The sequence below is a fragment of the Mandrillus leucophaeus genome, unplaced genomic scaffold (assembly GCF_000951045.1).
Source record: "Mandrillus leucophaeus isolate KB7577 unplaced genomic scaffold, Mleu.le_1.0 Scaffold1068, whole genome shotgun sequence".
In the NCBI taxonomy this organism is placed as follows: domain Eukaryota; kingdom Metazoa; phylum Chordata; class Mammalia; order Primates; family Cercopithecidae; genus Mandrillus; species Mandrillus leucophaeus.
Genome location: NW_012098854.1, coordinates 786,999 through 813,114, shown reverse-complemented (window position 1 = coordinate 813,114; position 26,116 = coordinate 786,999). Strand labels below are relative to the sequence as shown.

Here is a 26,116-nt window from a genome sequence, read left to right as displayed (position 1 = left end):
TTAATTTTCCTATGAAAACGATTATATTCCACGTCCCTGTGCAATACATAGAACATAACCTTTAAAAGCAGCTCTTTTTATATTATCTTTATTTTAAAGTTCTTACTGCTTTATATGTTAACCTGAACCTAATCAGTGATTTTCCCAGGAACGCTACACTTTTAAGTAAAAAATGAAAATATCTGTATGAACCAGTATCGACGACTAGTATATACATTTGCGGAGAATTACGTACGTGTATTTGTGATACGTTTGTGTTTAACTTGATGATGATAATAGCAGCTAATATTTGTCGTGCTATTACTAATTTACCTGCATTATATATTTTAATACTCACTTGGAGAAGAAACTTCTCTCTGGTGTTAGATTGTATTCCAAGGCCAGCAATATTTTACCCTGTTCTAATGGAATGAAGTTTTCATTCAAGATATTCCCAATCAGAGGACTCTGGGACTTGTTTAATGTGTAATAAAATCAATTGTATTCTTACTATAAGCTTCCTTCTAAGACTGTAGTTAAAAGCAAAAACTAGAAAAACAAAAAACAGTTGGGGGTAAAGGCTCACCCCCAACAGCAGTATCTGAAACACGTTCAATAAAATAAACTTCATGTGCCATTCTTCAGCAAGGACCACCAGACATTAGTAAATTATCTTCTAATTTACTAATTTCATTATATTTTCACAATTAAGCAACTTTTTAAATATATATATAGAGAGAGAGAGAGAGAAAGAGAGAGAGAGAGAGAAAGACAGGGTCTCACTATGTTGCCTAAGGTGGTCTTGAACTCCTGGCCTCAAGGGATCGTTCTGCCTCAGTGTCCCAAAACTCTGGGATTAGAGGCGTGAGTCACCGTTCCAGGCCAATTAAATACATTTAATTGACCTGTATATCTGCTGCATTATAAAATCGTCACTTCAAATTTGACATTTCAAAAATTGAACTAAGGGAGGCTGAGGTGGGAAGATCGCTGAGACCGGGAGGTGGAGGTTGCAGTGAGCCGAGATCTCACCATTGCACTCCAGCCTGGGTAACAGTGAGACCCTGTCTTTAAAAAAAAAAAAAAAAAAAAAAAAAAAATTGAACTAATCTTGTGCCCCCAAACCTCTTCCTGATCCCTGTTAATGCAACCACTGTTAAAACATGCTCCAAGGTGCAAAGTAACCTGACTCCACTTTCGTCATATTAATATATGTTTTTCCTCACACCTCCTCCCATTGAGTTTTACCATTAACTCTAAGGTCATAGGGTGTTTTGTTTTGTTTTGTTGAGACGGAGGCTTGCTCTGTCTCCCAGGCTGGAGTGCAGTGGCGCGATCTGGGCTCCCTGTAATCTCCGCTTCCCAGGTTCAAGCGATTCTCTTGCCTCAGCCTCCCGAGTAGCTGGGACTACAGGTGCGTGCCACCACGCCCAGCTAATTTTTGTATTTTTAGTAGAGACGGGGTTTAGCCATGTTGGCCAGGCTGGTCTCCAACTGCTGACCTCGTGATCCGCCCGCTTCGGCCTCCCAAAGTGCTGGGATTATAGGAGTGAGCCACCGTGCCCGGCTGGGGGTTTTGTTTTTTAAAAAAATTGTTCTAAAATACACATAACATGAAATTTACGATCTTCACCATTTTTAAGTGTACAGTAATGTTAAGTACATCCACATTATTGTGCAACTACCCTACAGAACTATTTTTATCTTACAAAACTGAAACTCTATACCCATTTAATCTTACAAAACTGAAACTCTGCCGGGCATGGTGGCTCATGCCTGTAATCCCAGCACTTTGGGAGGCCGAGGTGGGCGGATCACCTGAAGTTGGGAGTCCGAGACCAGCCTGACCAACATGGAGAACCCCTGTCTCTCCTAAAAATACAAAATTAGCTGGGCGTGGTGGCGCATGCCTGTAATCCCAGCTACTCGGGAGGCTGAGGCAGGAGAATTGCTTGAATCCGGGAGGCGGAGGTTGCGGTGAGCCAAGATTTAGCTATTGCACTCCAGCCTGGGCAACAAGAGCAAAATTCCGTCTCGAAAAACAAACAAACCAAACTGAAACTCTATACCAGTGGAGAAAACTCTCCACTGGAAACCATCCTTCTACTTTGTCTTTAGGAATCTTACACCTCTAGGTACTTCATATTTGTGGAATCATATAGTATTTGTCTTTTTTGTGACTGGCTTATTTTCTTAGCGTAATGTTCTCAAGGTTCATCTGTGCTGTAGCTTATACTAGAATTCCATTCCTTTTTAAGGCTGAATAGTATCTGTGTGTGTGTGTGTGCGCGCGCGCGCGTGCGCGTGCATCACGTTTTGTTTGTCCATTCATACGTAGATGGACACTTGGGTTGCTTCCACCTTATGGGTGTCGTGACTGATGCTGCTTATGAACATGGATGCACAAATACCTCTTTGAGATCCTGTTTTCAATTGTTTTGGATACATATCCAGAAGTCGAATTGCCAGATGGCATGGTAATTCTATTTTTAATTTCCCGAGGAATCATCGTACTGTTTCCCACAGCAGTTGCACTATTTTATCATTTTACATTTACATCGACAGTGCACCAGGATTTCATTTTATCCAGCAGCACACGCATGGGTCTGCTGGAACCAAGGGTCACCCTTTCCGACACTCATTTCCTGTTTTGTTTTTGCTTGTTTTTAATAATAGCTATCTTAATGGGTGTGTGGCGGCATCCAACTGTGGTTTTGATTTGCATTTCCTTAACAGTGATGTTGTCCATTTGTATATCTTCTTTGGAGCAATGTTTATTAAGGTTATTTGCTCATTTAAAAAACTAGGTTGTTTTCTTGGGTGGTAGGATAGGAGTTCTTTAAATATTCTGGATATTAACTCTTTACCAGAAATAGATTACCTTCACTGTTTGTAGATGTGGCCACTACTTATTGTGTCTAATATGACAGGCGTTTTACAAACACTGTAGTTTCCTTTTCACAGGTAATCAGTCCAAAAATCAGCGTGCCACAGCGTTTCCCCCAGCGCTCTCTCCGGACTCTCTAGCACTGCGTAAAGGGGCCCGCCTGAGCCCAATATACTTCCGGTGGGGAAGGGAAAGGGAAGACACCACCGGAAGCAAGGAAGGTGCTGTGTAATCATTAAGGAGAGGAGGCATTTGGAGCTGCTAAAATGCCGGATTACCTCGGTGCCGATCAGCGGAAGACCAAAGAGGATGAGAAGGACGACAAGCCCATCCGAGGTCAGTTGACATGGGCAGGAGCTCGGAGCTGGGGCGGGACTGGAGCGGAGCTGCCTTGGCACAGGAGAGGAGCTGGATTCCCTCTGCTGGCTCTGTGCTCTGGCCCTTTTGTGCCCCTAGTAATTTAGTCTGCGCCGGCCGGATTAACTTGCCTGCCTTCTCAGTCTCCCTTATCCACTACAAGTTCTGTATTCATCTGCTGATGGACATGTTTATTCATTCTCAGCTCTCGGGTCTTGAAGAAGTCACGCACCCTGGTTGGCCTAACAGGCCTTGAAAAGTTCTGCTTGGCGGTGCTGGGTCACCTGATCCTCTTTCCTCTCCTCCTCCTTCCCCCTGTGACAGCTGGGAGCTACCACTGTGTAGCTATAATTCTGAGACGTAATTTTCTTAAAAAAAATTATTTGACCAGATAATACAGCCACAGGGTTCGCAATTCAAGAGGCAGAAAAGATACATTTGGAAAGCCTGGCATCCTTGGCCCCAGCCACCAACTTCTCCACAGAGGCAACTAATGTTGCCATTTTGCATATCTTTCTAGACATACTCTATACATATAGAAGCAAGTCCGCTTATATATTCCTTTTTTTTTTTTTTACAGAAATGTAGCATGCTGTACATACTTCAACATCTCGATTTTAAACAATTTTAATATGAGATAATTTCCTATCATGTAGTCACTTTCTCTGCATCTGCATAGTATCCCGTTTTATGGGTATACAATAATGTATTTAACTATTATTGATGAACATTTGGATTTTTCCAATTTGTTGCTGTTATAAAACAATGAATACCTTTTACCTCGGTGCACTCTGAGAGCAAGATGGGTCACCAGCAGCTGTACTGGAGCCACTCGCGAAAATTCGGCCAGGGTTCTAGCTCTTGTCGTGTCTGTTCAAACCGGCACGGTCTGATGTGCCTCAATATGTGCCGCCAGTGTTTTCCTCAGTATGCGAAGGATATTGCTTTCATTAAGTTGGACTAAATAATCTTCCTTCAAAGGATTATCCAAGGCATCTACCCAATGAAGGAGCATGATAGTTCTTTGTACTTAAAATAAACATTTAAAAAAATGAATAATCTTGTTTATATAACTTTTACCAAGTGCACAAGTGCAAATTGTAGGATAAATTCTAGAAATGGAGTTCTGATTTTGTAAGTGCCAAATTACTCTCCATGGAGATTGTACCAGTTGATACTTTAACTTACAGTGCATGAGATATGCGCACCATTTTTGGATATAACTTCTTCCCAGTAGTCCCGTTTGTAATCTCATCTTTATGCTGTTTCTCCTTGTGTTCCTTAAGCTAGTTTTAAATGTTCTTTTGGTATTTCTTATGTTTCTTCTTACTTTTCCCTTTCTTAACAACTTCATCTTTTCCTTGCACCCTGTTCCATTTACACCCTCCCCCAAAAGAAAGCATTTCCTTTCTACCTTCATCTCATTCTGCTGTTTCTTTTAAAAATATTTTAGGACACTGAAAATGTCAGAGATACTCAGTATTTATTGGAAAAGTTAGACACAGAGATTTATCATTTGATCTGTGCACAGTGATCTGTGTGTTTCTCTGGGTTTGTTATTCTGTAAAAATATTAACGCATTTATTCCTTGGATACAGTTATGACTAACATGTATATAGGATCTTGTGCGTTTATTCATACATATCCCCCCGCCTTTCTTTTTTTTTTTTTGAGATGGAGTCTTGCTCTTGTTCCCCAGACTGGAGTGCAGAGGTGTGATCTCAGCTCTTCCTCCTGGGTTCAAGTGATTCTTCTGCCTCAGGCTCCCAAGTAGCTGGGATTACAGGCGCCCCCACCACGCCCAGCTAAGTTTTGCATTTTTAGCAGAGATGGGGTTTCACCATGTTGGCCAGGCTGGTCTCCAACTCCTGACCTTAGGTGATCGCCCGCCTTGGCCTCCCAAAGTGCTGGGATTACAGGCATGAGCCACCGTGCCTGGCCTGATTAAGTTACTTTCAATTTAAGCTTTCAGATCTCAACTTGGTCCTAATTGCAGTTAAGTTTTTGTGAATCTCCTGTTGACTCACTTTGTTTGAGTGGTTATTTCAAGCCTTTTACAAGTTTTTCAGGTCCTCAGTTCAGTCTCTTTCTTCATGACTGATGACTTTTTTCTCTCCTGAGAAGATTGAGAATCCACTTAAGAGTTCTCTTAACTTCTCTGACATTTTCCATTTTCTGTTTTAATTCTGCCTTAGAGGAAGTGGTATCACTTTTTGTTATGTGCAACCTTCCCGTCTCTGTTTTTGATCTTATGCCTTCCTCCTCTGGGACTTTGTTTCTTCAGTCACTACCTCTTCTATTTGTTGTCCTATGGAATTTTTCCCTTTTGTTCTTGTAAACATGCTAATATCCATTTTATCTTAAAAACATAGTTGAGAAAATCTTCCTGCTCTCTGAAGTTACAAGTCATTTTCTTTTTTTTCTTTCACTGCCTAAAAGTGGCAGAAAGGACAGGCTTGGGAGTTAGAAAGACCTAGGTTTAAATTTTGGCTTTGAGTTTTGTCTAATAAATTCTGTGAAACTGTTGTTCCTATCTGTAATGTAGAAATAATTGTATTTACTTCACAGGTTTATATAGAATTAGATAATAATATATATCTCTAATCACGGTGTCTCATACAATGATCATCTCGATTTATAGCAGCTATTACTATTCGCCCACAGTACATTTCTTTACTACTTATTTATTTATTTTTAGAGACAGTCTTGTACTGTCGCTCAGGCTGGAGTGCAGTGGCACAATCATAGTTCACTGCAGGCTGGGAATTCCCGGGCTAAAACCATTCTTCTGCCTCAGCCTCCCTAGTAGTTGGGACAATAGGTGTGCACCACCATGCCATGCTAATTTAAACAATTTTTTCTTTTTTTTGTAGAGACAGGGTCTTGTTGTGTTGCCTAGGCTGGTTTCAAACTCCTGGGCTCAAGTGATCCTCCCACCTTGGCCACCCAAAGTACTGGCATTTCAAGGGTGAGCTACCATGCCAGGCTCTTATTTTATTTTTAAACTTCTTGCACTTTAGTTTCTATCTCTATAAATCTGTTGAAACTGATCAATAGTTTCTTAATTCCCAGATCTTTAGTATTTCTCAATCCCAATCCTTGTGTTTTTGACATTGTTGAGCCTTTGAGCCTATCTTGGTTTCTCTTGCTGAACCTTCCCGTTTATCCTCCTGCTTGTTTTCTTTCCTTCATTGTGTCCTCACGTAGTTTCTCTAAAGTTTTGTTTCTGTTAATTTCATCCATTCTGGTCTTGGACTCTATATGCTTCCTTAGTCAATCTTTTTATCCTCAAGCTAGCATCTGACCTCTAAAGCCAGATTTCTCTCCGCCTTTTAGAATGCTGCATCAGGATATGCTGGCGTGTTGGGTAGTCTCCACGCCTACTCTCAGGCTCAGGAATATGCTAAGAGCATTCCCAAGACTCAGCATGTAGTCATCCTCATGGCTATGATGTATTTTAGTGAAAGGATACAAAGCAAAATCAGCAAAGAGAAAAGACACATGGGGCCAAGTCCAGGAGAAACCAGGCACAAGCTTCCAAGGGTCCTCTTCCAGTGGAGTCACACAGGATGCGCTTAATTCCCCCAGCAACAGGTAGTGACAATTTGTGTAAAATGTTGCAAACCAGGGTAGCTTGTTAGAGATCTGGCACCAAGGGTTTTTATTATGGGGTGGTAATGTAGGCATCTCTGCCTAGCACATACCAAAATTCTAGACTCCCTGAAGGAAGATAAATGTTCTGCATAAACCCTATAGTTTGTATAAACATTTTAAGCACAGTGAACCACCTTTTTCAGTTCTGGGAATGGTAGGAACCCTCTGAAATCGTTGTTCTGAGACAAGAGCCAAGAACCAACCTTATAAGCAGGCTTTTCAAAGGATAGCAATTATTCATGCTATGTTAACTCTTTTCTGCTCTGGTAATAGTACCACAAACTTAAGAAAATTAAAACTGAACTTCGTATCTCCCTGCCAACCACTTTCTATTGTGACGTCTATTGTGTAGTACCTAGGTCCGAAGCCTGGGCATCAGGTTTGATCCTCTCCCCTCAGCTTCTCACATTTAGTCATTTGCCATGTGCTGTAGATTCTACCTGTGAGGGTTTTTTTTTAATCCAACCGTTCCTTTCTCTTTTTATTGCTACCATTTTTATTTAGGTTCTTATGACTTCTGAGTGGCCTCACTCCAATCTGTTGTTCATATCTTGGCGAACTATTTCTTTCTAAGGCACATTTCCTATAATGTCGACTGTAGTGGCCCTGATTACCTCATTCTGGAATTTATGGTCTACCTCACTAGAGCCCCAAACCTCCATCTACTTAATTTCCTATTACTGCCTAATGTGTATACTGTGTTTCAGCTTACCTGGTCTAGCTGCTATTACCTAAGCATGCTTTTTCCTACCTCTACTCATACCTAGTTTAAAAAAAAAAGAGGCCTGCCGTTTTTTTCCTTAAAATATGTATGATCGTATGATTGGTTCTTGTTTTTCATGATAGATATGTTCTATACAGTTGCTGTGAACCGTGAATTAGGAAGTACTGAACACTTGCTCCTAGGAGAAATATATATATACATCTCACATAGATTATAATCCTTTTTTTTTTTTTTTTTTTTTTTGAGACAGGGTCTCACTTTGTTACCTAGGCAGAAGTGCAGTGGCACGATCTCAGCTTGCTGTAGCTGTCACTTCCTGGGCTCAAGCAATCCTCCTGCCTCAGCCCCCGCAGTAGCTGGGACTACATGTACACACCACCATGCCCAGCTAATTTTTGTATTTTTTATAGGGACACGGTTTTCATGTGGCCCAGGCTGGTCTTGAACGCCTGGACTCAAGCAATCTGCCTGCCTCAGCCTGGGATTACAAGTGTGAGCCACAGCATCCGGCCGATTATAATCTTAAATCCTAAAAACAACTCATCCTGGTAGATTCTTTTTTTCTTTATTTCGCAAAAGAGAAAACAAAGTTCAGAAGTGTTAAGTGACTTGGCTGAGGTCACCCCACTAACAGATGCCAGAGCTGGCATTCAAACCCTGTCCACCTGGCCCCAGAGCCTGAACTGCTTGGATTACATTATGTTTCCCCTACCGTCTCCATCTTCTAGTCATCTTTGTAAAGCTGAAACAAGAAGTTAGAGTGACTTGTTCTTAGCTGTGAACTTAAATTTTTTACCACTCTGCCTATTTGCAAATGACCATGAAAGCACATGAGTATTGATTTGGGGATTACAAATAAATTTCAGCAACTAAGCAAATTCAGGAATGCAGAATTCGTGAATAGAAAAGATTAACTGTAAATCACTTGAAATCCCGGATAACCACCGTAGAACACCATTTCAGGTTACTCTCCACATGTGTTTTAAGTGATTTTTATATAAAAACAAAATATATGCACATTATATGGTTTTTTTTAAACCTACCTGATTCACTGAATAGCATTTGTTGGATTGCTTTCTATGCCTGTGTTCTGTTACCATTTTAAATTGCTGCATTGGATCTCCTTTTTCTTTTTGAGACAGAGTGTCTCTTGGTCACCCAGGCTGGAGTGCAGTGATGTGATTTGGGCTCACTGCAACGTCCGCCTCCTGGTTTCAAGCAATTCTCCGGCTTCAGCCTCCCGAGTAGCTGGGACTACAGGCATGTGCCACCATGCCAGGCCAATTTTTGTATTTTTGGTAAAGACGGGGTTTCGCCAGGTTGTCCAGGCTGGTGTCAAACTCCTGACCTCAGGTGATATGCCCGCCTCGGCCTCCCAAAGTACTGGGATTACAGGCATGAGCCACCACACCTAGCCTGCGTTGTATTTCATTGTATGAATATGGTATAATTTAACCAAGATCCTTAATGCATGTGTTTTACGTAATACTATATAAAATAGGTAATCATGTATATTATGTACTTTTAAAAATCTGTCTTCCTCCCAGTTAGATAAAAATTACTTGAGTCCAGGAACTATTTGATTGGATTTATATCATCATAATCTTGCTTGAGTTTTGGCCTTCAATTAAAACAATTTGAATCGAACAGAAAAGTTGATCAGCTCTAGTTTCCTTTTTTTCTTTTTGTTTCTTTTTTTGAAAATGTTAATTGTAGTTTCTTTTTGAATCTCATGTATTGTCTCTCTCCTTTCAGCTCTGGATGAGGGGGATATTGCCTTGCTAAAAACTTATGTAAGTCCTTTCATTGTCTACAAACTATAGACGTTTTATGTTGAAATAAAAGCTGTTTTGGTATTGTCCTTCCAAAATAATTAGAAGAAGTTAAGAAACCAAAATTAAAAAACCAAACAAAAAATAAAAAGAAACGAAATACTTAGAATATTTGGCAGCTCTTTGTAATTTTCACTAAATGAAGTTACTTACCTGAAGTTTATAGAATAGATCAGAGTATTTGGCATGTCTCAGTTTATGTATTATTTTAATCCTATTCATGATTAAAATGTGATACTATATTGAAAGATATTTAAAATAATTTACATGTGTTTACTATGTTTAACAAGTATTACTGAATTAGTTGGAAATGAAGTTTTAATGCATAGAAGTCAGTAGTTTTGCGTAATTTCACACAATTTTTTTTTTTTTTTGAGACAGAGTTTCGCTCTTGTCACCGAGGCTGGAGTGCAGTGGCGCGATCTTGGCTCACTGCAACCTCCACCTCCCGGGTTCAAGGGATTCTTCTGCCTCAGCCTCCTGAGTAACTGGGATTACGAGCGCCTGCCACTATGCCTGGCTAATTTTTAGTATTTTTAGTAGAGAGGGGTTTCATCATGTTGGCCAGGCTGGTCTTGAATTCTTGACCTCAGGTTATCCACCCGCCTCAGCCTCCCAAAGTACAGGGATTATAGGCGTGAGCCACCGTGCCTGGCCATGATTTTCATTTGTTATCTTGCATAATAGTGGATTGTGTATTTAGGGGGAAATACTGGCTCAGGAACACCTCTCTACTTCACAAGTTTTGGGATAATGATAGCTATTGAAATTGTAACTTAAAAATAATTTTTGCCTTTAGTTTAATAAATTGTTGATATCCTGATATTCTAACTAAACTGACCTTCATCACCTAGGGTCAGAGCACTTACTCTAGGCAGATCAAGCAAGTTGAAGATGACATTCAGCAACTTCTCAAGAAAATTAATGAGCTCACTGGTATGTATTTTTAAATTCCCATTTCCTTCCTTTAAATGTAATGTGTTAATAATATCAAAAGAGTTTAACTACAGATTTTACTCCTTTATGATTACAGATTTTAAAAAATCGTTATTCTTCCTTTCTGTTAAGAAATTTGATCTCATTTAACCATATCTTTCACTGCTTTTTACAACCAGGTTTAATGCTTATGCAGTTAAGAAATAAGAAACAATACCATCTTCTAAGCCAGTAATGTTTCTGTTGGTCAAAACCCAGTTCAGTAAACTTCAGTTAACAAGTCGAAAAACTTTTTTGGATAAAAATACGATCCACAGCATAGTTTTGCTCGAAGTAATTGGGCTCTTTCCTGGAAGTTGAAAACATTTTTTGGGGGAACTTGAATGATGAAGTTTTACATTTGACCTACACAAAAATATCAAATGTGGCATTATATTTTTGGCTTGACAATTACTTTAGGGCAGGGTAGTAGTTTTCAGCTGGGGTGATTTTGCCACACCCCCCACCCGCTCCTGGAGGACACTGGGCAATGTCTGGAGACATTCTTGATTGTCATGACTTTGAGAGAGGGTGGTGCTGCTGGCATCCAGTGGTGAGAGGCCAGGGATGCTACTAAACAGCCTGTAATGCACACAACGATGCTTGCAATGAAGGATTCAGTGCAAAATGTCAGGAGGGCCGAGGTTCAGAAAGCTTATTTTAGGGCGATGCATTACATTTTAGTAAATTTTGTCATCTTTCTTTATGTAGGTATTAAAGAATCTGACACTGGCCTGGCCCCACCAGCACTCTGGGATTTGGCTGCAGATAAGCAGACACTCCAGAGTGAACAGCCTTTACAGGTTGCCAGGTATGCACAGGTGCTCTGTGGCAACTTCCCTTTGTCTGTATTTTCAAGCACTTAATGTTAGAGTCTCGGGGATAATATAATAGTTCATAAAGTATTTTTATTCCAAATTCCAAGTAAATAAAGCTTTCTACAAAACTGGGGTTAAAATTTTATGCCTTAAACAATTATTCAAAAATACATGAAGGTGTATTCATTTAAAAGATTTAAATGATACAAAAAGATGTAGAGCAAGATGTGAAAAACTCCCTTCTCCTACTTGCTTTCCTGTTGCCCTTTCCTCAAGCATAAGTACTGAAATAGTTTGGCCCTCCTACTCCTCTTTCTGTGTATCTTCCTGTGTGTATTTGCATGCAAGAAACATATCCTGATTTTTTTTTGTTTTTTAGACATAACTACATGTTTTGGGAATCTGTGTCTTTTTTTTTTTTTTTTTTTTTGAGACGGAATCTCGCTGTGTCGCCCAGGCTGGAGTGTAGTGGCGCGATCTCGGCTCACTGCAAGCTCCGCCTCCCGGGTTCACGCCATTCTCCCGCCTCAGCCTCCGTGTAGCTGGGACTACAGGCGCCCGCCACCACGCCCGGCTAGTTTTTTGTATTTTTAGTAGAGACTGGGTTTCACCATTTAGCCAGGATGGTCTCGATCTCCTGACCTCGTGATCCACCCGCCTCGGCCTCCCAAAGTGCTGGGATTACAGGCTTGAGCCACTGCGCCCGGCCTCGAATCTGTGTCTTTAATATAGGTACACTTATTTCTTTTTTCTCATGTTTTTAAAAAATTGCATAATGTGTAGATGTTAGGCTATAACAATTTCTGTTATTATACACAGCATTGTAGTGAACATTCATGTTAAATGTTTCTCAGTGTATATGCATACATTTCTGTAGGCTAGCTTACTACAAGTGGAATTCTAGGGGTCGAAGATATTACAGTTTTAAAATCCTGTGACAATTGCTTTGACCAGTTTATACTTTTACCGAGAGGATTTGAGGCAAATATCCATTTGTGTGATGAATGTAAGATATGCAGTTTTCAATTTTTACACTTTTGTCATTTGAGGGAAAATAATTTTAATTTGTACTGTGCTGATTACTAGTGTGATAGCTACTTCTTGTGTTTACTAAACCTCTGTATTTCTTTGACTACTCATGTTCTTGGGTTGTTTCTTGTTAATTTTAGAAACAGTTCATATATTGTACATATTATCTTTTCTTAAGTAATGCTACAAGTATTTTTCCCTAGTCACTTTTAACTTCTTGGTACCTTTTGTTGTACTAATGTTTTACATTTTTAGGAGATAAAATATACCAGTATTTCCATTATACCTTTTGGGTGTTAATGTTGCTTAGAAAAGCCTAGCCCAATTCAAGGCTATAAATATATTCTCTGTTTATGATCCTTTTAAAAATTTTGTTTTTATTTTTAGTTCCTAAAAGCTAAAGATTATTTTTCTTTCCCATCTACTCACCCTTCCTACCTCCCAATTTCCATCTTTTCTCCCTTTATTTATTTATTTATTTATCCATTTTTTAGTTTTATTATGGTTTTTGAAGGGTTAAATAGTTCAGGCTGGGCACTGCAGCTCATGCCTGTAATCCCAGCACTTTGGGAGGCCCACGCGGGCAGATGACTTGAGGTCAGGAGTTTGAGACCAGCCTGGCCAACATGGTGAGACCCTGTCTCTACTAAAAATACAAAAATTAACTGGGTGTGGTGGGCGCTTGTAATCCCAGCTACTGGAGAGACTGAGGCAGGAGAATTGCTTGAACCTGGGAGGCGGAGGTTGCAGTGAGCCGAGATTGTGCCACTGCACTTCAGCCTGGGCGACAGAGTGAGACTCCATCTCAAAAAAAAAAAAAAAAAAGAGTTAAATAGTTAAATAATAACAACTATATTTCCCAATTTCTCTTCCCTACAGACACTCATTTTCACCTTTTTTAGCTGATTATTTTGGTTTTCGCCTTCATGGTTCTAATGGATATTGCTATATCTTGTGTATTGTAGATTCCTGCTTCTTGATTTTTTAGTTTTAGGTATTATCTTTTGGCTTCCCACCATGGAAGATGAGGATTTTGTTTTGTTTCCTCTGCCTTCATGTTGAAGGCACACCCTTCCTATCCCAACATCCTTCCGGTGTAATTCTGTTATAATTTTGGTTAGATCAGTATTCAGTGTTTATATGATTATGGCTATGTAAATACTATTCACAAAGAGCCAAGTGGTAAGCTGTGATTGCTTTTCCTTTCTTGTACCACTTATTTTGGTGGTGGTTGTTTTAATGTCTTGTTTCTTCATTTGCCTGGTTTTCTGTGCATATGTTATAAACTCAACCTCCCACTTTCTCTTGATTGTCTAAGCTGCTCTTCAGATGCATTAGATCTGTTAGTTTTCTCTCAATTATACCTCAGTTGCATCTGGTGTTCTCTCGGTTTCATTTTCCTTAAGTTTTTCCCAGCACTTCCTGAACTGCTTTGGTTTGGACCAGTTGTCCTTTATGCCTGTTTAATGACAATCGTTGTCTGACTTCTCTACTGTGGAGATTTCCCTTTGCCTCCCTCCTGTTGCTTGTGTACTGTTAGTCTTTCTTCCTTGGTTTCCTTACACCTTTATTTAGGTCTAATACATCCTCTGGTAGCTTCCTGGAAAAGGGTCAGTTGGGAGGTAATATTTTGAGACTGCATATGTCTGAAAGTATCTTAGCCGAGTATAAAGTTCTTTTCTCTTCAAAATTTTGAAGGTGTCGGTCTGTTGTCCTTTGCCTCCCAGTGTTACTCTGAAGCCATTCTGATCCTCAGTCCTGTATATGTGGCCTATTTTTTCTCTGAAAATTTTAGAGTCTTCTCTTGTTCTCTTTTTGAAATTTCATGGTGATGTGCCTTGGTGTTGGTCTGTTTTCATCCGTTGTGCTGGGCTCTCTTATCCTTTAGTAAGGCAAATCTTCTTGAAACTATTTGTTAATTTCTTTCCGTCCATTTCCTTGGACCTTTACTCCTGAATTCTCTTATTTGGATATGGGGCCTCCAGGATTACTCCTCTAATATGCTACTCTTTCTTTCCTGGTTTCCTTTGTTTTGCCTTTTTACTTTACTTTCTGTGAGCTTTTCTTTATCTTTGAATTCTTCTGTTGATGTTTTTTTCCTCCCATTTTTCTTCTCGTAGGTTTTTAATTTCTCAGGTAAAAAACTCAGGTTTTTAATTTCTCAGGTAAAAAAACTCAGGTTTTTGATTTCAAGGATCTCATCTTTATTCTTCCATTGGTGTGTGTGTGTTGAATGTTCTGCTCTTATATCATGGTTGTAGTATGTTCTTATCTCTCTATGGGAAAATAAAAAATTTAGGTACGTTTCTCTAGTCCGTATGAGGGGAATTTTTTTTTTCGTAAAGCAGTTAGAGGGAAACTTTTCATATAGATTTTTCATAACAGACAGACTAGCTAAACAGCCCCACACTCCTGCAAGATCCCAGGCCTTAAAGAAAGCAAAGATTGGCCGGGCGCGGTGGCTCAAGCCTGTAATCCCAGCACTTTCGGAGGCCGAGACGGGCGGATCACGAGGTCAGGAGATCGAGACCATCCTGGCTAACACGGTGAAACCTCGTCTCTACTAAAAAATACAAAAAACTAGCCGGATGAGGTGGCGGGCGCCTGTAGCCCCAGCTGCTTGGGAGGCTGAGGCAGGAGAATGGCGTAAACCCGGGAGGCGGAGCTTGCAGTGAGCTGAGATCCGGCCACTGCACTCCAGCCTGGGCGACAGAGCCAGACTCCGTCTCAAAAAAAAAAAAAAAAAAAAAAAAGGAAAAAAAGCAAAGATTATTTGAAAAAGTTTCCATTGATTTTAGTCTCATACTCTTTGCTTAAAAATCTTGATAAAATTTGTGTATGTGTAATTTTTAGCTTGTGAATTTTTTTTTTTTTTTTTTTAAAGACGAGGTCTCACTTTGTTACCAAGGCTGGAGTGCAGTGACATGATCTCAGCTCGCTGCACCCTCTGCTTCCTGGGCTCCCACCTCAGCCTCCCAAGTGGCTGGGACCACAGGTGCACACCACCCCATGCCCGGCTGTTTTTTATTTTTATTTTTATTTTTAGTAGAGACAGGGTCTTGCCGTGTTGCCTCGGCTGGTCTTGAACTCCTAGGCTCAAGCCATCTGCCCACCTCAACCTCCCAAAGTGCTGGGATTACAGGTGTGAGCCACCTTGCCTGGCCAGCTTATGAATTTTTAAATAACAATCTTATTGATATAAAATTCACATACCATGAGGTTCACTCTTTTAAAGTGTACAATTTAGTGATTTTTAGAATATCTAGAAAATTGTGCATTGATCATCACTAATTCCAGAATAGAATATTTTTGTTACCCCAAAAACAAACCTGATACCCATTAGAAGTCTTCATTCCCCTCTCTTCCCAGCCCCTGGCAACCATTAATCTACTTTCTGTGTCTATGAATTTGACTATCCTGGACATATCATCTAAATGGAATCATATAGTATATGGCTTCCTTCACTTAGCATATTTCAAGGTTCATCCATATTCAAAAATGGCTGGAAGTTTTTTTTATGGCCAAATAATATTCCAGTCTAATTTCTCTGTCTGTATTCACTATTTGGTGAGACATTCTTCTCATCATTCTTATTAACTCTTTAAGTGTGGTTTCCTTTAGCTTTTTGAAAATATTTCTTGTACTGATTTAAGGTTTTTGTTTGGGCACAGTGGCTCATGCCTGTAATCCCAGCACTTTGGGAGACTGAGGCAGGTGGATCACTTGAGGTCAGTAGTTCGAGACCAGCCTGGCCAACATGGTGAACCCTGTCTCTACTAAAAGTATAAAAATATTAGCTGGGCATGGTGGCAGGCGCCTGTAATCCCAGACACTTAGGAGGCTGACGCAGGATAATTGCTTGAACCTGGGAGGCAGAAGTTGCAATGAGACAAGATCGCACCACTGCCCTGCAGCCTGGGCAACAGTGAGACTCCATCTCAAAAAAAAAAAAAGTTTAATAACACCAACATCGAGGCTTCCTAAGGGACGATTTCTATTGACTGCTTTTTTCCCCCTTAATGTATGAGCCATAATGTCATACATAAGGGAAAATGCATCTCATAATGTTTTGCATCTCATAACTTTTTGGTGATAACTAGACATTTAAAATAATGTAATGTGTCACCTCTGGAAATCAGATTCTTCCTCTCCCTGGGGTTTGGTATTATTGCTGTTTGTTGTTCTTGTTATTCCTTTCAGGATTTTTGGTCAGCCTCTTTTTTTTTTTGGTAGAGAATAGGCATAATTCTTCTTCCATAGCAAACGTGGTTGGTAACAGAAAACAGAGTCCTTCAAACAATTATGCTCTCAGGACAAAGCATTCTTTTTTAGCCTTGACCTCCTGGGCTCAAGTGATGCTCCAGCCTCAGCCTCCCCAGTAACTGGGACTACAGGTGCATCCCACCACACCTGGCTAAGTCAAAGCATTCTTTACCTTACTTTTAACTCTACCTATGTGTGCACTCCACAGGCTATTTTTGTATTTCTCTGTAATTCTTGCATATGTAGCAGCTTTCTAATGTGATTTCTGTTTTTTGTTTTTGTTTTTCAGTAGATAGATACTATAGAAGGGGAAAGGCAGTTGACTTTTATACTGTGATGTACGTGGCATTATCAATTCATTTTTACCAGGCCATACGGAAATGAATATAATTAAGTTAAAAATAGCTTCTACTGGCTGGGTGCAGTGGCTTATGCCTGTAATCCCAGCACTTTGGGAGGCCGAGGCAGGTGGATCACTTGAGGTCAGGAATTTGAAACCAGCCTGGCCAACATGGTGAAACCCCATATCTACCTAAAATACAAAACAATTAGCCGGGCGTGCTGGTGCATTCCTGTAATCCGAGCTACTTGGGAGGCTGAGGCAGGAGAACTGGAACCTGGGAGGCCGAGGGTGCAGTGAGCTGAGATCATGCCACTGCACTCCAAAAAAAAAAAAAAAAAAAAAAAAAAAAAAAAAGCTTCTACTGCCTCAGTTAAAAAAAGAAAAAAAGTAGCAAAAACAATAAAAATGGATTTAAAGGCCAATACAGTGGCTCACACCTGTAATCCCAGCACTTTGGGAGGCTGAAGTGGGCAGATCACCTGAGGTTGGGAGTTTGAGACCAGCCTGACCTTGGGAGTTCGAGAGGAACCCCATCTCTACTAAAAAAAAAAAAAAATACAAAATTAGCCAGGCATGGTGGCGCATGCCTATAATCCCAGCTACTCAGGAGGCTGAGGCAGGAGAATTGCTTGAACCAAGGAGGCGGAGGTTGCAGTGAGCCAAGATCATGCCGTCGCGCTCCAGCCTGGGCAACAAGAGTGAAATTCTGTCTCGAAAAAGCACTTTGGGAGGCCGAGGCGGGCGGATCACGAGGTCAGGAGATCAAGACCATCCTGGCTAACATGGTGGAACCCCGTCTGTACTAAAAATTAAAAAAAAAATTAGCCAGGCATGGTGGCAGTTGCCTGTAATCCCAGCTACTCAGGAGGCTGAGGCAGGAGAATTGCTTGAACCCAGGAGGCGGAGGTTGCAGTGAGCCAAGATCACGCCATTGTACTCCAGCCTGGGCAACAAGAGTGAAACTCCATCTCAAAATAAAAAAAAAAGAGAGAGAGGGAAAGAAAATAAAAAGAAAAACGGATTTAAAATATAAACTCAGGAAAAGAATGAAAATCCATTTATTACTGAATTTGGTGTAAGACAAAACCATCTTTTTATAGGGAAAATAAAAACGAGAGCAACTTAAGATATACAGGAGCATCACTAATAATAAAGGAATATAAATTATGGAAATCAAGAAATCAGGTAACTTCTTAATGATGAGATATTTGGGTTTAATTTTCCAGGAGAATGTATTTGAAAATTTTATGGCTTGGCTGAAGTCGAATGGACCTTCAGAGTTGAGTATAGAAAACGATCTTTAACAATGTCCCAGTTTCTGTAGTTCCAGTTTATACGTGTATTTTGCACACTCAGGATAGAATCTAGTGGGTTGAATTCATTATTAGTGACTTAGGTTCCTTATTCTGATCAAGCCTTTTGCTGTGTTAGGTGTACAAAGATAATCAATGCTGATTCGGAGGACCCAAAATACATTATCAACGTAAAGCAGTTTGCCAAGTTTGTGGTGGACCTTAGTGATCAAGTGGCACCTACTGACATTGAAGAAGGGATGAGAGTGGGGTAAGATTTCTATTTACAATAAATACTTTTCTTTCACTAAGGATGCTGTCTCACATTCACATCCTTGGCTTTGTGGTGAATAAATGAACTGAGTTCCTTGGAATACCAAGGGATGATCTAGTAATGTACTGTAGTTGAAAATTCTTTCTTCTGCATCTGCTTTCTAACATCCCATCAGCTTCCCTGACTCCCCTACTCCCACTGTTGTTTATTATGAATGGCTTCAAATTTCAGAGTTGAGGTTACCAGTCTATTTACGGTAACATGGTATAGGTTGGGGGACTACTTGCTTTAGGATAGTTATGATGCCAAGTGTGTTAATGTCTATAGAATACATAACAATTCACTCAGTAAATTAAAAAAAAATCTCCCCTCCCTCCTCAAGGGTTTGGTTGCTGTTAGGACAAAGCGTTCTTTTTTAGCCTTGACCTCCTGGGCCCAAGTGATGCTCCAGCCTCAACCTACCCAGTAGCTGGGACTACAGGTGCATCCCACCACACCTGGCTAAGCCAAAGCATTCTTTACCTTACTTTTAACTCTACCTATGTGCGCACTCCACAGGCTATTTTTGTATTTCTCTGTAATTCTTGTTTGCCACATTAGACATATAATTTAGTATCCTCAGGTTTCATGCTCTCTTTATTTCTCTTTATATAACCTTAGGGATTCTGTCTCTCTCTTGTTTTCTTAAATATGGTTTTGGGGATAAAAGACTAAACATAAAATCACTTTGAAAGCTTAAAGAATGTATTAGTGACTGTCTTTTTTACTTCCTTAGTGTGGACAGAAATAAATATCAAATTCACATTCCATTGCCTCCTAAGATTGACCCAACAGTTACCATGATGCAGGTAAGAAACTATGGGAAGGAAAAGGAAGGCTATGTCTTTTTGTTGTTGTTGTTTTTTGAGATGGAGTTTCACTCTTGTCATCTAGGCTGGAGTACAGTCATGCGATCTTGGCCCACTGCAGCCTCTGCCTCCTGGGTTGAAGCGATTCTCCTGCCTCAGCCTCCCGAGTAGCTGGGATTACAGGCGCCCACCACCATGCCTGGCTAATTTTTGTCTTTTTAGTAGAGACGGTGTTTCACCACGTTGGCCAGACTGGTTTCGAACTCATGACCTCAAGTTTTCGGCCTGCCTCAGCCTCCCAAAGTGTTGGGATTCCAGGCGTGAGCCACTGAGCCTGGCAGTATTTTTTGTTTTTTTTGAGACAGAGTCTCACCTGTCTTTATTTTACTAGTTTGTCTTTCATTCATTAGTGTCATAATAAGTAATACAGCAGGTAGTACCAGGGCACTGGGCAATGTATTCAATTTTTATTAAGATTCTCACTTGTGAGTTTGATTTTTCTTTTAAGGTATTAGGTCTATTCTACTGAATTTGGACAGTATCCAAAAGGCCTGTGACTGTATGTTGTACATTTCTGTCCCTCTCTTAGGTGGAAGAGAAACCTGATGTCACATACAGTGATGTTGGTGGCTGTAAGGAACAGATTGAGAAATTGCGAGAAGTAGTTGAAACCCCATTACTTCATGTAAGTAGCTGAGTGTTGTATTTAAATTTCTTTGTATAAATTTTTGTGTATTGAGCACTAAAATTGCTTGTATATTAGATGGCTTTTACTATTTTCCCTAATGAGAATTTTTTTGAGAGGGTGGAGAGAGGAGGTGTGGAGAGTTGGTAAGTTCTAGGGGAGAGCAAGCAAAAAGGATTGAATGGTAAGTATATTTAAAAAAGAAAGATCTGCTGTTTACAGTGACAGAGGAGGCTCAGTGTAACCTTTAGCAATATGTTAAATATGTTACAGGCTATTATAGAAGAAACTAGTTCTTCAAAAGACATCGAGAAGAAAGGGGCTTAAGTTGAAGCAGGTTAAACTTGGGAGGATAATGGAAAACTAGGATATTGAATACCAGATAATTGTGTTCCTTAAACACCATAATTTTTTAAAATTAGGAAAATATTTTAAGACTGGATAATAGAAGCGCTTTTTAAAAGCCATTCAGTCTTATGTATTGATATGAGTCCAGTTTAGAACTTATGTCTTAGAATAAGTAAAATTTCTTACTTAGTCCAAGTATGTAGATTGTGGACTTAATAATTTTGATTTAAATATTAAAGTATGGTTTTCAGGATAAAAGACTAAACATAAAAGCACTTTGCTGATGTAGAAGTAGTCTGATTTTTGTTATACAGAAGTGGTAAGTGTGAAAATTGTGTCTCTATCACAGCCAGAGAGGTTTGTAAACCTTGGCATTGAGCCTCCCAAGGGCGTGCTGCTCTTTGGTCCACCCGGTACAGGCAAGACACTCTGTGCGCGGGCGGTTGCTAATCGGACTGATGCGTGCTTCATTCGAGTTATTGGATCTGAGCTTGTACAGAAATACGTCGGTGAGGTAAAGTCAATTTATCATAGTCAAAGAATATATAGCCCTGTGAAAGATTTTACAGTATGAATGAAATTAAAAATGGCACTTCTGCATCGAGGGATCCAGACCTGAAATTTCTGTTTTGTTTTTTTGAGACAGTCTCATTGTGTTGCTCAGGCTGGAGTGCAGTGTTGTGATCTCAGCTCACTGCAGCCTCTACCTCTCTGGGCTTAGGCGATCCTCCCATCTCAACCTCTCAGGTAGCTGAGACCATGGCTACATGCCACCATGCCCAGCTAATTTTTCTATTTTTTGTAGAATGGGGTTTTGCCATGCGGCCCAGGGCTCAAGCGATCCATCTGCGTTGGCCTCCCAGAGTGCTGGGAGTATAGGCATGAGCCACCACACCCGGCCTGAGACCTGAAACTTCTTGATTGTAATTAGTAGTTTAGAAGCTGCCTTTGTGGTCATTTGGAAATAGGCAACCACATAAAATTTTAACCAGTATGCCCTCTCCTTAGAAGGATGACATTTTCTACAGATGTGGCTTTTCTATGGAAATGCCTGGTAAGTGAATTCAAAAGTATACTTTTACTTCAGGGACAGTGTTTTCAGTCCTAATGAGAAAGTGAGAGCATATGGATGTCTGTATGTTTGTAGACATCCATATACATATATATATATTTAGAGAATATGTCTAGGGCTATACATATTGTATCTGAAACCTGTTGATGATTCGTATATTTACAGTAAGAATTAGATACAGAGCTGCATGAGTTGAGGTATCCTTTTATTCCCTAATTAAAACTTACAAGTCAAATTCAATGATCAGGAATTCCAAGTGATAGATCAGATGCTTTTATTTACTCAAGTTTTACTGATTAAAATGGTTCCTTTATTTAACTATTAATTTGACCTCGTCAGATCCGAAACCTATTGCTATTTAATAGATACAGAATCATGCAAATGACTTAATATTTTAAGGCTAGCAAGATTAATTTGGTGGACTGGGGAGCAAACTTCAGTTTTTTAAAAAAAAGTTTAGGTAGACTGGGCGCGGTGGCTTACACCTGTAATCCCAGCACTTTGGGAGGCAGAGGCGGGCAGATCACCTAAGGTCAGGATTTCAAAACCAGCCTGACCAACATGGAGAAACCCCATCTCCACTAAAAATAGAAAAAGCTGAGCGTGGTGGCGCATGCCCGTAATCCCAGCTCCTCGGGAGGCTGAGGCACGAGAATCGCTTGAACCCAGAAGGCGAAGGTTGCAGTGAGCCAAGATTGTGCCATTGCACACCAGCCTGGGCAACAAGAGTGAAACTGTCTCAAAAAATAAACAATAAAATAAAATAAAAACAGCTGGGCGTGGTGGCTCACACCTGTAATCCCAGCACTTTGGGAGGCTGAGACGGGTAGATTATGAGGTCAGGAGTTCAAGACCAGCCTGGCCAAGATGCTGAAACCCTGTCTCTACTAAAAATACAAAAATTATCTGGGCTTGGTAGCACATGCCTGCAATCCCAGCTACCCGGGAGGCTGAGGTAGGAGAATCGCTTGAACCCAGGCAGAGGATGCAGTGAGCTGAGATCGCACCACTGCACTCTAGCCTGGGCGACAAAGGAAGCCTCCATCTCAAAAAAAACAAAAAAATAAAAAAAGTTTAGGTAATAATGAGTGAGAATACTGTTAAAAATAAATATTGAAAAGTTTGAAGCATAACTTTTTATTTACTTTAAAATATTTTAAAATCAATTTTGAATTAATAAATCATTTTTCTTGTTAGGGGGCTCGAATGGTTCGTGAACTCTTTGAAATGGCCAGAACAAAAAAAGCCTGCCTTATCTTCTTTGATGAAATTGATGCTATCGGAGGTGAGAATGATATGTTAAGAGAACTGCTTTAGGATTCGGTTTCATGAAAACTCTAAAGTGATATGTTAATTCTTATACAGAATTTTAACAATAACTCTTCTATGAGCTCTGAAACACTGGCGCCACAGATCTAATAAGTAGTAGTGCTAAACTGTAAAGGGAAGAAGAAACATTATATACCATTGCCATTTTTCAGAGCCTTTATTTTTGTGCAGTGGGTTGAATATCCCTTAGCTGAAATGTTTGAGAATTCAGGTATTTTGGCTTTTGGAGTACTTGCATTATACTGATTGAGTATCCCAAATATGAAAACCTGAAATCTAAAATGCTCCAATGAGTATTGCCTTTGAACATCATGTTGGGGCTCAAGAGTTTCAAATTTTGAAGCATTTTGGATTTTGCATATTTGCAAATATGGGATGCTCAACCTATATGTGATTTCATTCATACAACACCTATTTCCACACTTTAAACAACTCCTAAATTGAGAAGTATCATCTAATGTCATAAGAAAGCACTGGGGCATAATTTAATTGGTGGTGGTTTTTCTTAGTGCACAGGAAATACAGTATTAGCCATGAAATCTAGACAAGTTTTTTTTTTTTTTTAAAGACACAGTCTCACTCTGTCGGTCAGGCTGGAGTTCGGTGGCGCAACCTTGGTTCACGGCAACCTCTGCCTCCTGGTTCAAGCCATTCTCATGTCTCAGCCTCCCGAGTAGCTGGGATTACAGATACCTGCTACCATGCCTGGCTAATTTTTGTATTTTTAGTAGAGATGTAGTTTCACCATGTTGGCCAGGCTGGTCTCGAACTCCTGAGGACAAGTTGATTTTGACTAATCTCTTAGCCTCACTTTTCTTATCTTATAAAGGGAATAATTCTTGCCTTGTGTAATTCATGAGGTTTTGAGAGGTTCAAATTAAATAATAAATGTGGTAGACTTTGAAAACATAAAACTGCCCCATAGGCAGTTTAAAAAATGTTAAGTAAATCTGTGATGAATACTTTTGAAAGCAAAGGTTCACTTTCTAATTAGTTTTGTATAAAGCAGGCTGTTCTTACAGGATTTGCTTCAAAGTGGGATGTGCACTTATTCCGGAGGGCATGATTTGAGCTGAGATTTCTGGTACTTTCAGGTCATGCATAGTGCTACTCTGAGTGGACTTGAAGAGCTTATCTTTTGTCTTCTCAGGGGCTCGGTTTGATGATGGTGCTGGAGGTGACAATGAAGTGCAGAGAACAATGTTGGAACTGATCAATCAGCTTGATGGTTTTGATCCTCGAGGCAATATTAAAGTGCTGATGGCCACTAACAGACCTGATACTTTGGATCCAGCACTGATGAGGCCAGGGAGATTGGATAGAAAAATTGAATTTAGCCTGCCCGATCTAGAGGTAAGAAAATCATTTCATTTTAGGAAAGGGATTTTTGAAGTTTTTTCTTCCTGTGATGTTTTTTGCATTTTCATATTTGTCAATTCTCTCATTTTTAGGGTCGGACCCACATATTTAAGATTCACGCTCGTTCAATGAGTGTTGAAAGAGATATCAGATTTGAATTGTTAGCACGACTGTGTCCAAATAGCACTGGTAAGTAGAAAGTTCTTGCTTATATTTGCTGGTCTGTCTGCTCAGGCTGCTTTAATTAAGCCTGTTTATTTTCTTTTTGTTTGAAAGGTGCTGAGATTAGAAGCGTCTGTACAGAAGCTGGTATGTTTGCCATCAGAGCACGGCGAAAAATCGCTACCGAGAAAGATTTCTTGGAAGCTGTAAATAAGGTCATTAAGTCTTATGCCAAATTCAGTGCTACTCCTCGTTACATGACATACAACTGAACCCTGAAGGCTTTCAGGTGAAAACTTTAGATTGGAATCCTAACCTTACATAGACTTGTTAATAACCACTTCATAAACAAATAAATGGCTTCAAAATTGTATGTTTCCATATCTCTTCTTATAATAAAAGGTGATCGCTAATGTTATTAGACAGAAAAGCTTGTTAGAATATATTTTGACTGTTTTTTGACCCACTCCCATTTAAGGGTTTCACAGCAAACAAAGTGCTTGCTTAGATGGCTTATATCCTGGGCATATGCTGGCTGGGTGCTCTGCATAGAAATTCTCATTGTATCCTCCCATCTGTCCATTGAGGAAGATTATCAAATGGATCTTCATCTAATGGATTCATAAACTTTCCTACTTACTTGTAGTGGCAAAGCTGGGTTTCTGGTCCAAGTTTGTCGGCTCCATTACCTATGCTCCTATTATCCTCTTCTGTCCCGCATCAAAGTAGCTCACTTAGGCTTATGACCCCATGCATTATGATAGTTTCCCACCACCATGTTGAATACTAAAAGCTTTGGCCAAATCTTTTTTAAAGTAAGAGAAACATTGGATGTATATGTTTTACATTGCAATTTGATTTCAAATTAATCAGGAAGAATTAGTGATTTTAATGAGCAGTAAAGTAATACAATAAAGCAGAAAGAAAAATGTTCAGCCAGAGGTGAAATAGTAGTAAAAAAGACAAAAAAAAAAAAAAAAAATGTGTGTACATATGATCTAATTTAGAAAATCCGGAATTGGCTTCATACAGAAAAGTGATTACTTTCATTTTACAAATTAGTTTAAAATTTTGGTAAAATGTCTGTTAGGCTTCTGGTCTACAGTGAGGTATTTTAAAAATAAAGGTTATATTAGAATCCTCAACAGATCTTTTTAAAATTATCTCCTGTGTAACCACCACCAAATCCTATCTTCTACCACAGTTACCCCTTCCCCCAATGCCAAGACCAAAGCACAATAATGAGTATTTTTATTGAAGTTCGATATTCATAAATAAGTTGCAAAATAAAGTTGGACACATTTTAAATTTACAATAGAAAAAGTTGACAACGTAGAAAATGCTGTGTTGCATTGAAATATGGAAAATTATGAAAGTTTTCAAGAAATTAAAGCCCTTTATAAAATCCAACCAACATTCTTGATTTTTCATTTTTATGAACTTTATCAGAAAAATTCATCTTTTTAAACCCTGCTCTAGTCTTTCTTGAGGAATTAAATAGACCAAACTATTTTCAGGTTATGCTTACAATAAAATACACTCAAGAAAATGACTGAAGATGTATGTTTTTGAATGTTTTGATTAAATAAATGTATGCATTTAGAACACACTCTCAAGTCTTTCCACTTTGTCACGGCCACATGCTCATATATACCAATTAAAGACAACTCAAATTAGATAGTGTTGAGCACACTCTGTTCTAACGATACAGAGTGACTATTGTGATAATTAATTTAGGTCCATAAGGAAAATCTAATTGGCTACACATCAAATATAAAATCAACTATTTGAAAAATTTGGGTGTTTCTGTCAAGGCATATTTATGCAGGTAGCATCAACATTGTCTAGGTCAGCATGTTTGTACCCTACTTAAAAAGATGAAAGAC

The 26,116-nt window shown here is 39.5% G+C and overlaps 2 protein-coding genes across 2 annotated transcripts in view; one reads left to right on the top strand and one right to left on the bottom strand.

Annotated features, from left to right (window-relative positions):
- The first annotated feature begins 4 nt into the window (after nt 1–4).
- Nucleotides 5–25,837, top strand: PSMC2 (proteasome (prosome, macropain) 26S subunit, ATPase, 2). The gene is made up of 13 exons (XM_011985172.1): nt 5–231; nt 2,944–3,202; nt 9,357–9,394; nt 10,288–10,369; nt 11,120–11,219; nt 18,293–18,424; nt 19,203–19,275; nt 19,865–19,960; nt 20,658–20,822; nt 22,578–22,665; nt 23,860–24,062; nt 24,161–24,257; nt 24,345–25,837. The coding sequence occupies exons 2-13, from the start codon at nt 3,133–3,135 to the stop codon at nt 24,500–24,502; spliced, it is 1,302 nt and encodes a 433-aa protein (XP_011840562.1). The 5' UTR covers nt 5–231; nt 2,944–3,132; the 3' UTR covers nt 24,503–25,837.
- SLC26A5 (solute carrier family 26 (anion exchanger), member 5) overlaps nt 8,150–26,116 on the bottom strand; it is a 90,128-nt gene continuing 72,161 nt past the window's right edge. The window contains exon 20 of the mRNA XM_011985196.1: nt 8,150–8,343. Coding sequence (XP_011840586.1) covers nt 8,330–8,343 — 14 coding nt within the window. The 3' untranslated portion in view covers nt 8,150–8,329. The remainder of the gene's footprint in view (nt 8,344–26,116) is intronic.

Coding starts and splice junctions, on each gene's coding strand:
- PSMC2 (XM_011985172.1), top strand. CDS start 3,133: ATGCCGGATTACCTCGGTGCCGATCAGCGGAAGACCAAAGAGGATGAG. Junction 11,220..18,292: donor CAGCCTTTACAGGTTGCCAG/GTATGCACAGGT, acceptor TTGCTGTGTTAG/GTGTACAAAGATAATCAATG. Junction 19,276..19,864: donor CAACAGTTACCATGATGCAG/GTAAGAAACTAT, acceptor TCCCTCTCTTAG/GTGGAAGAGAAACCTGATGT.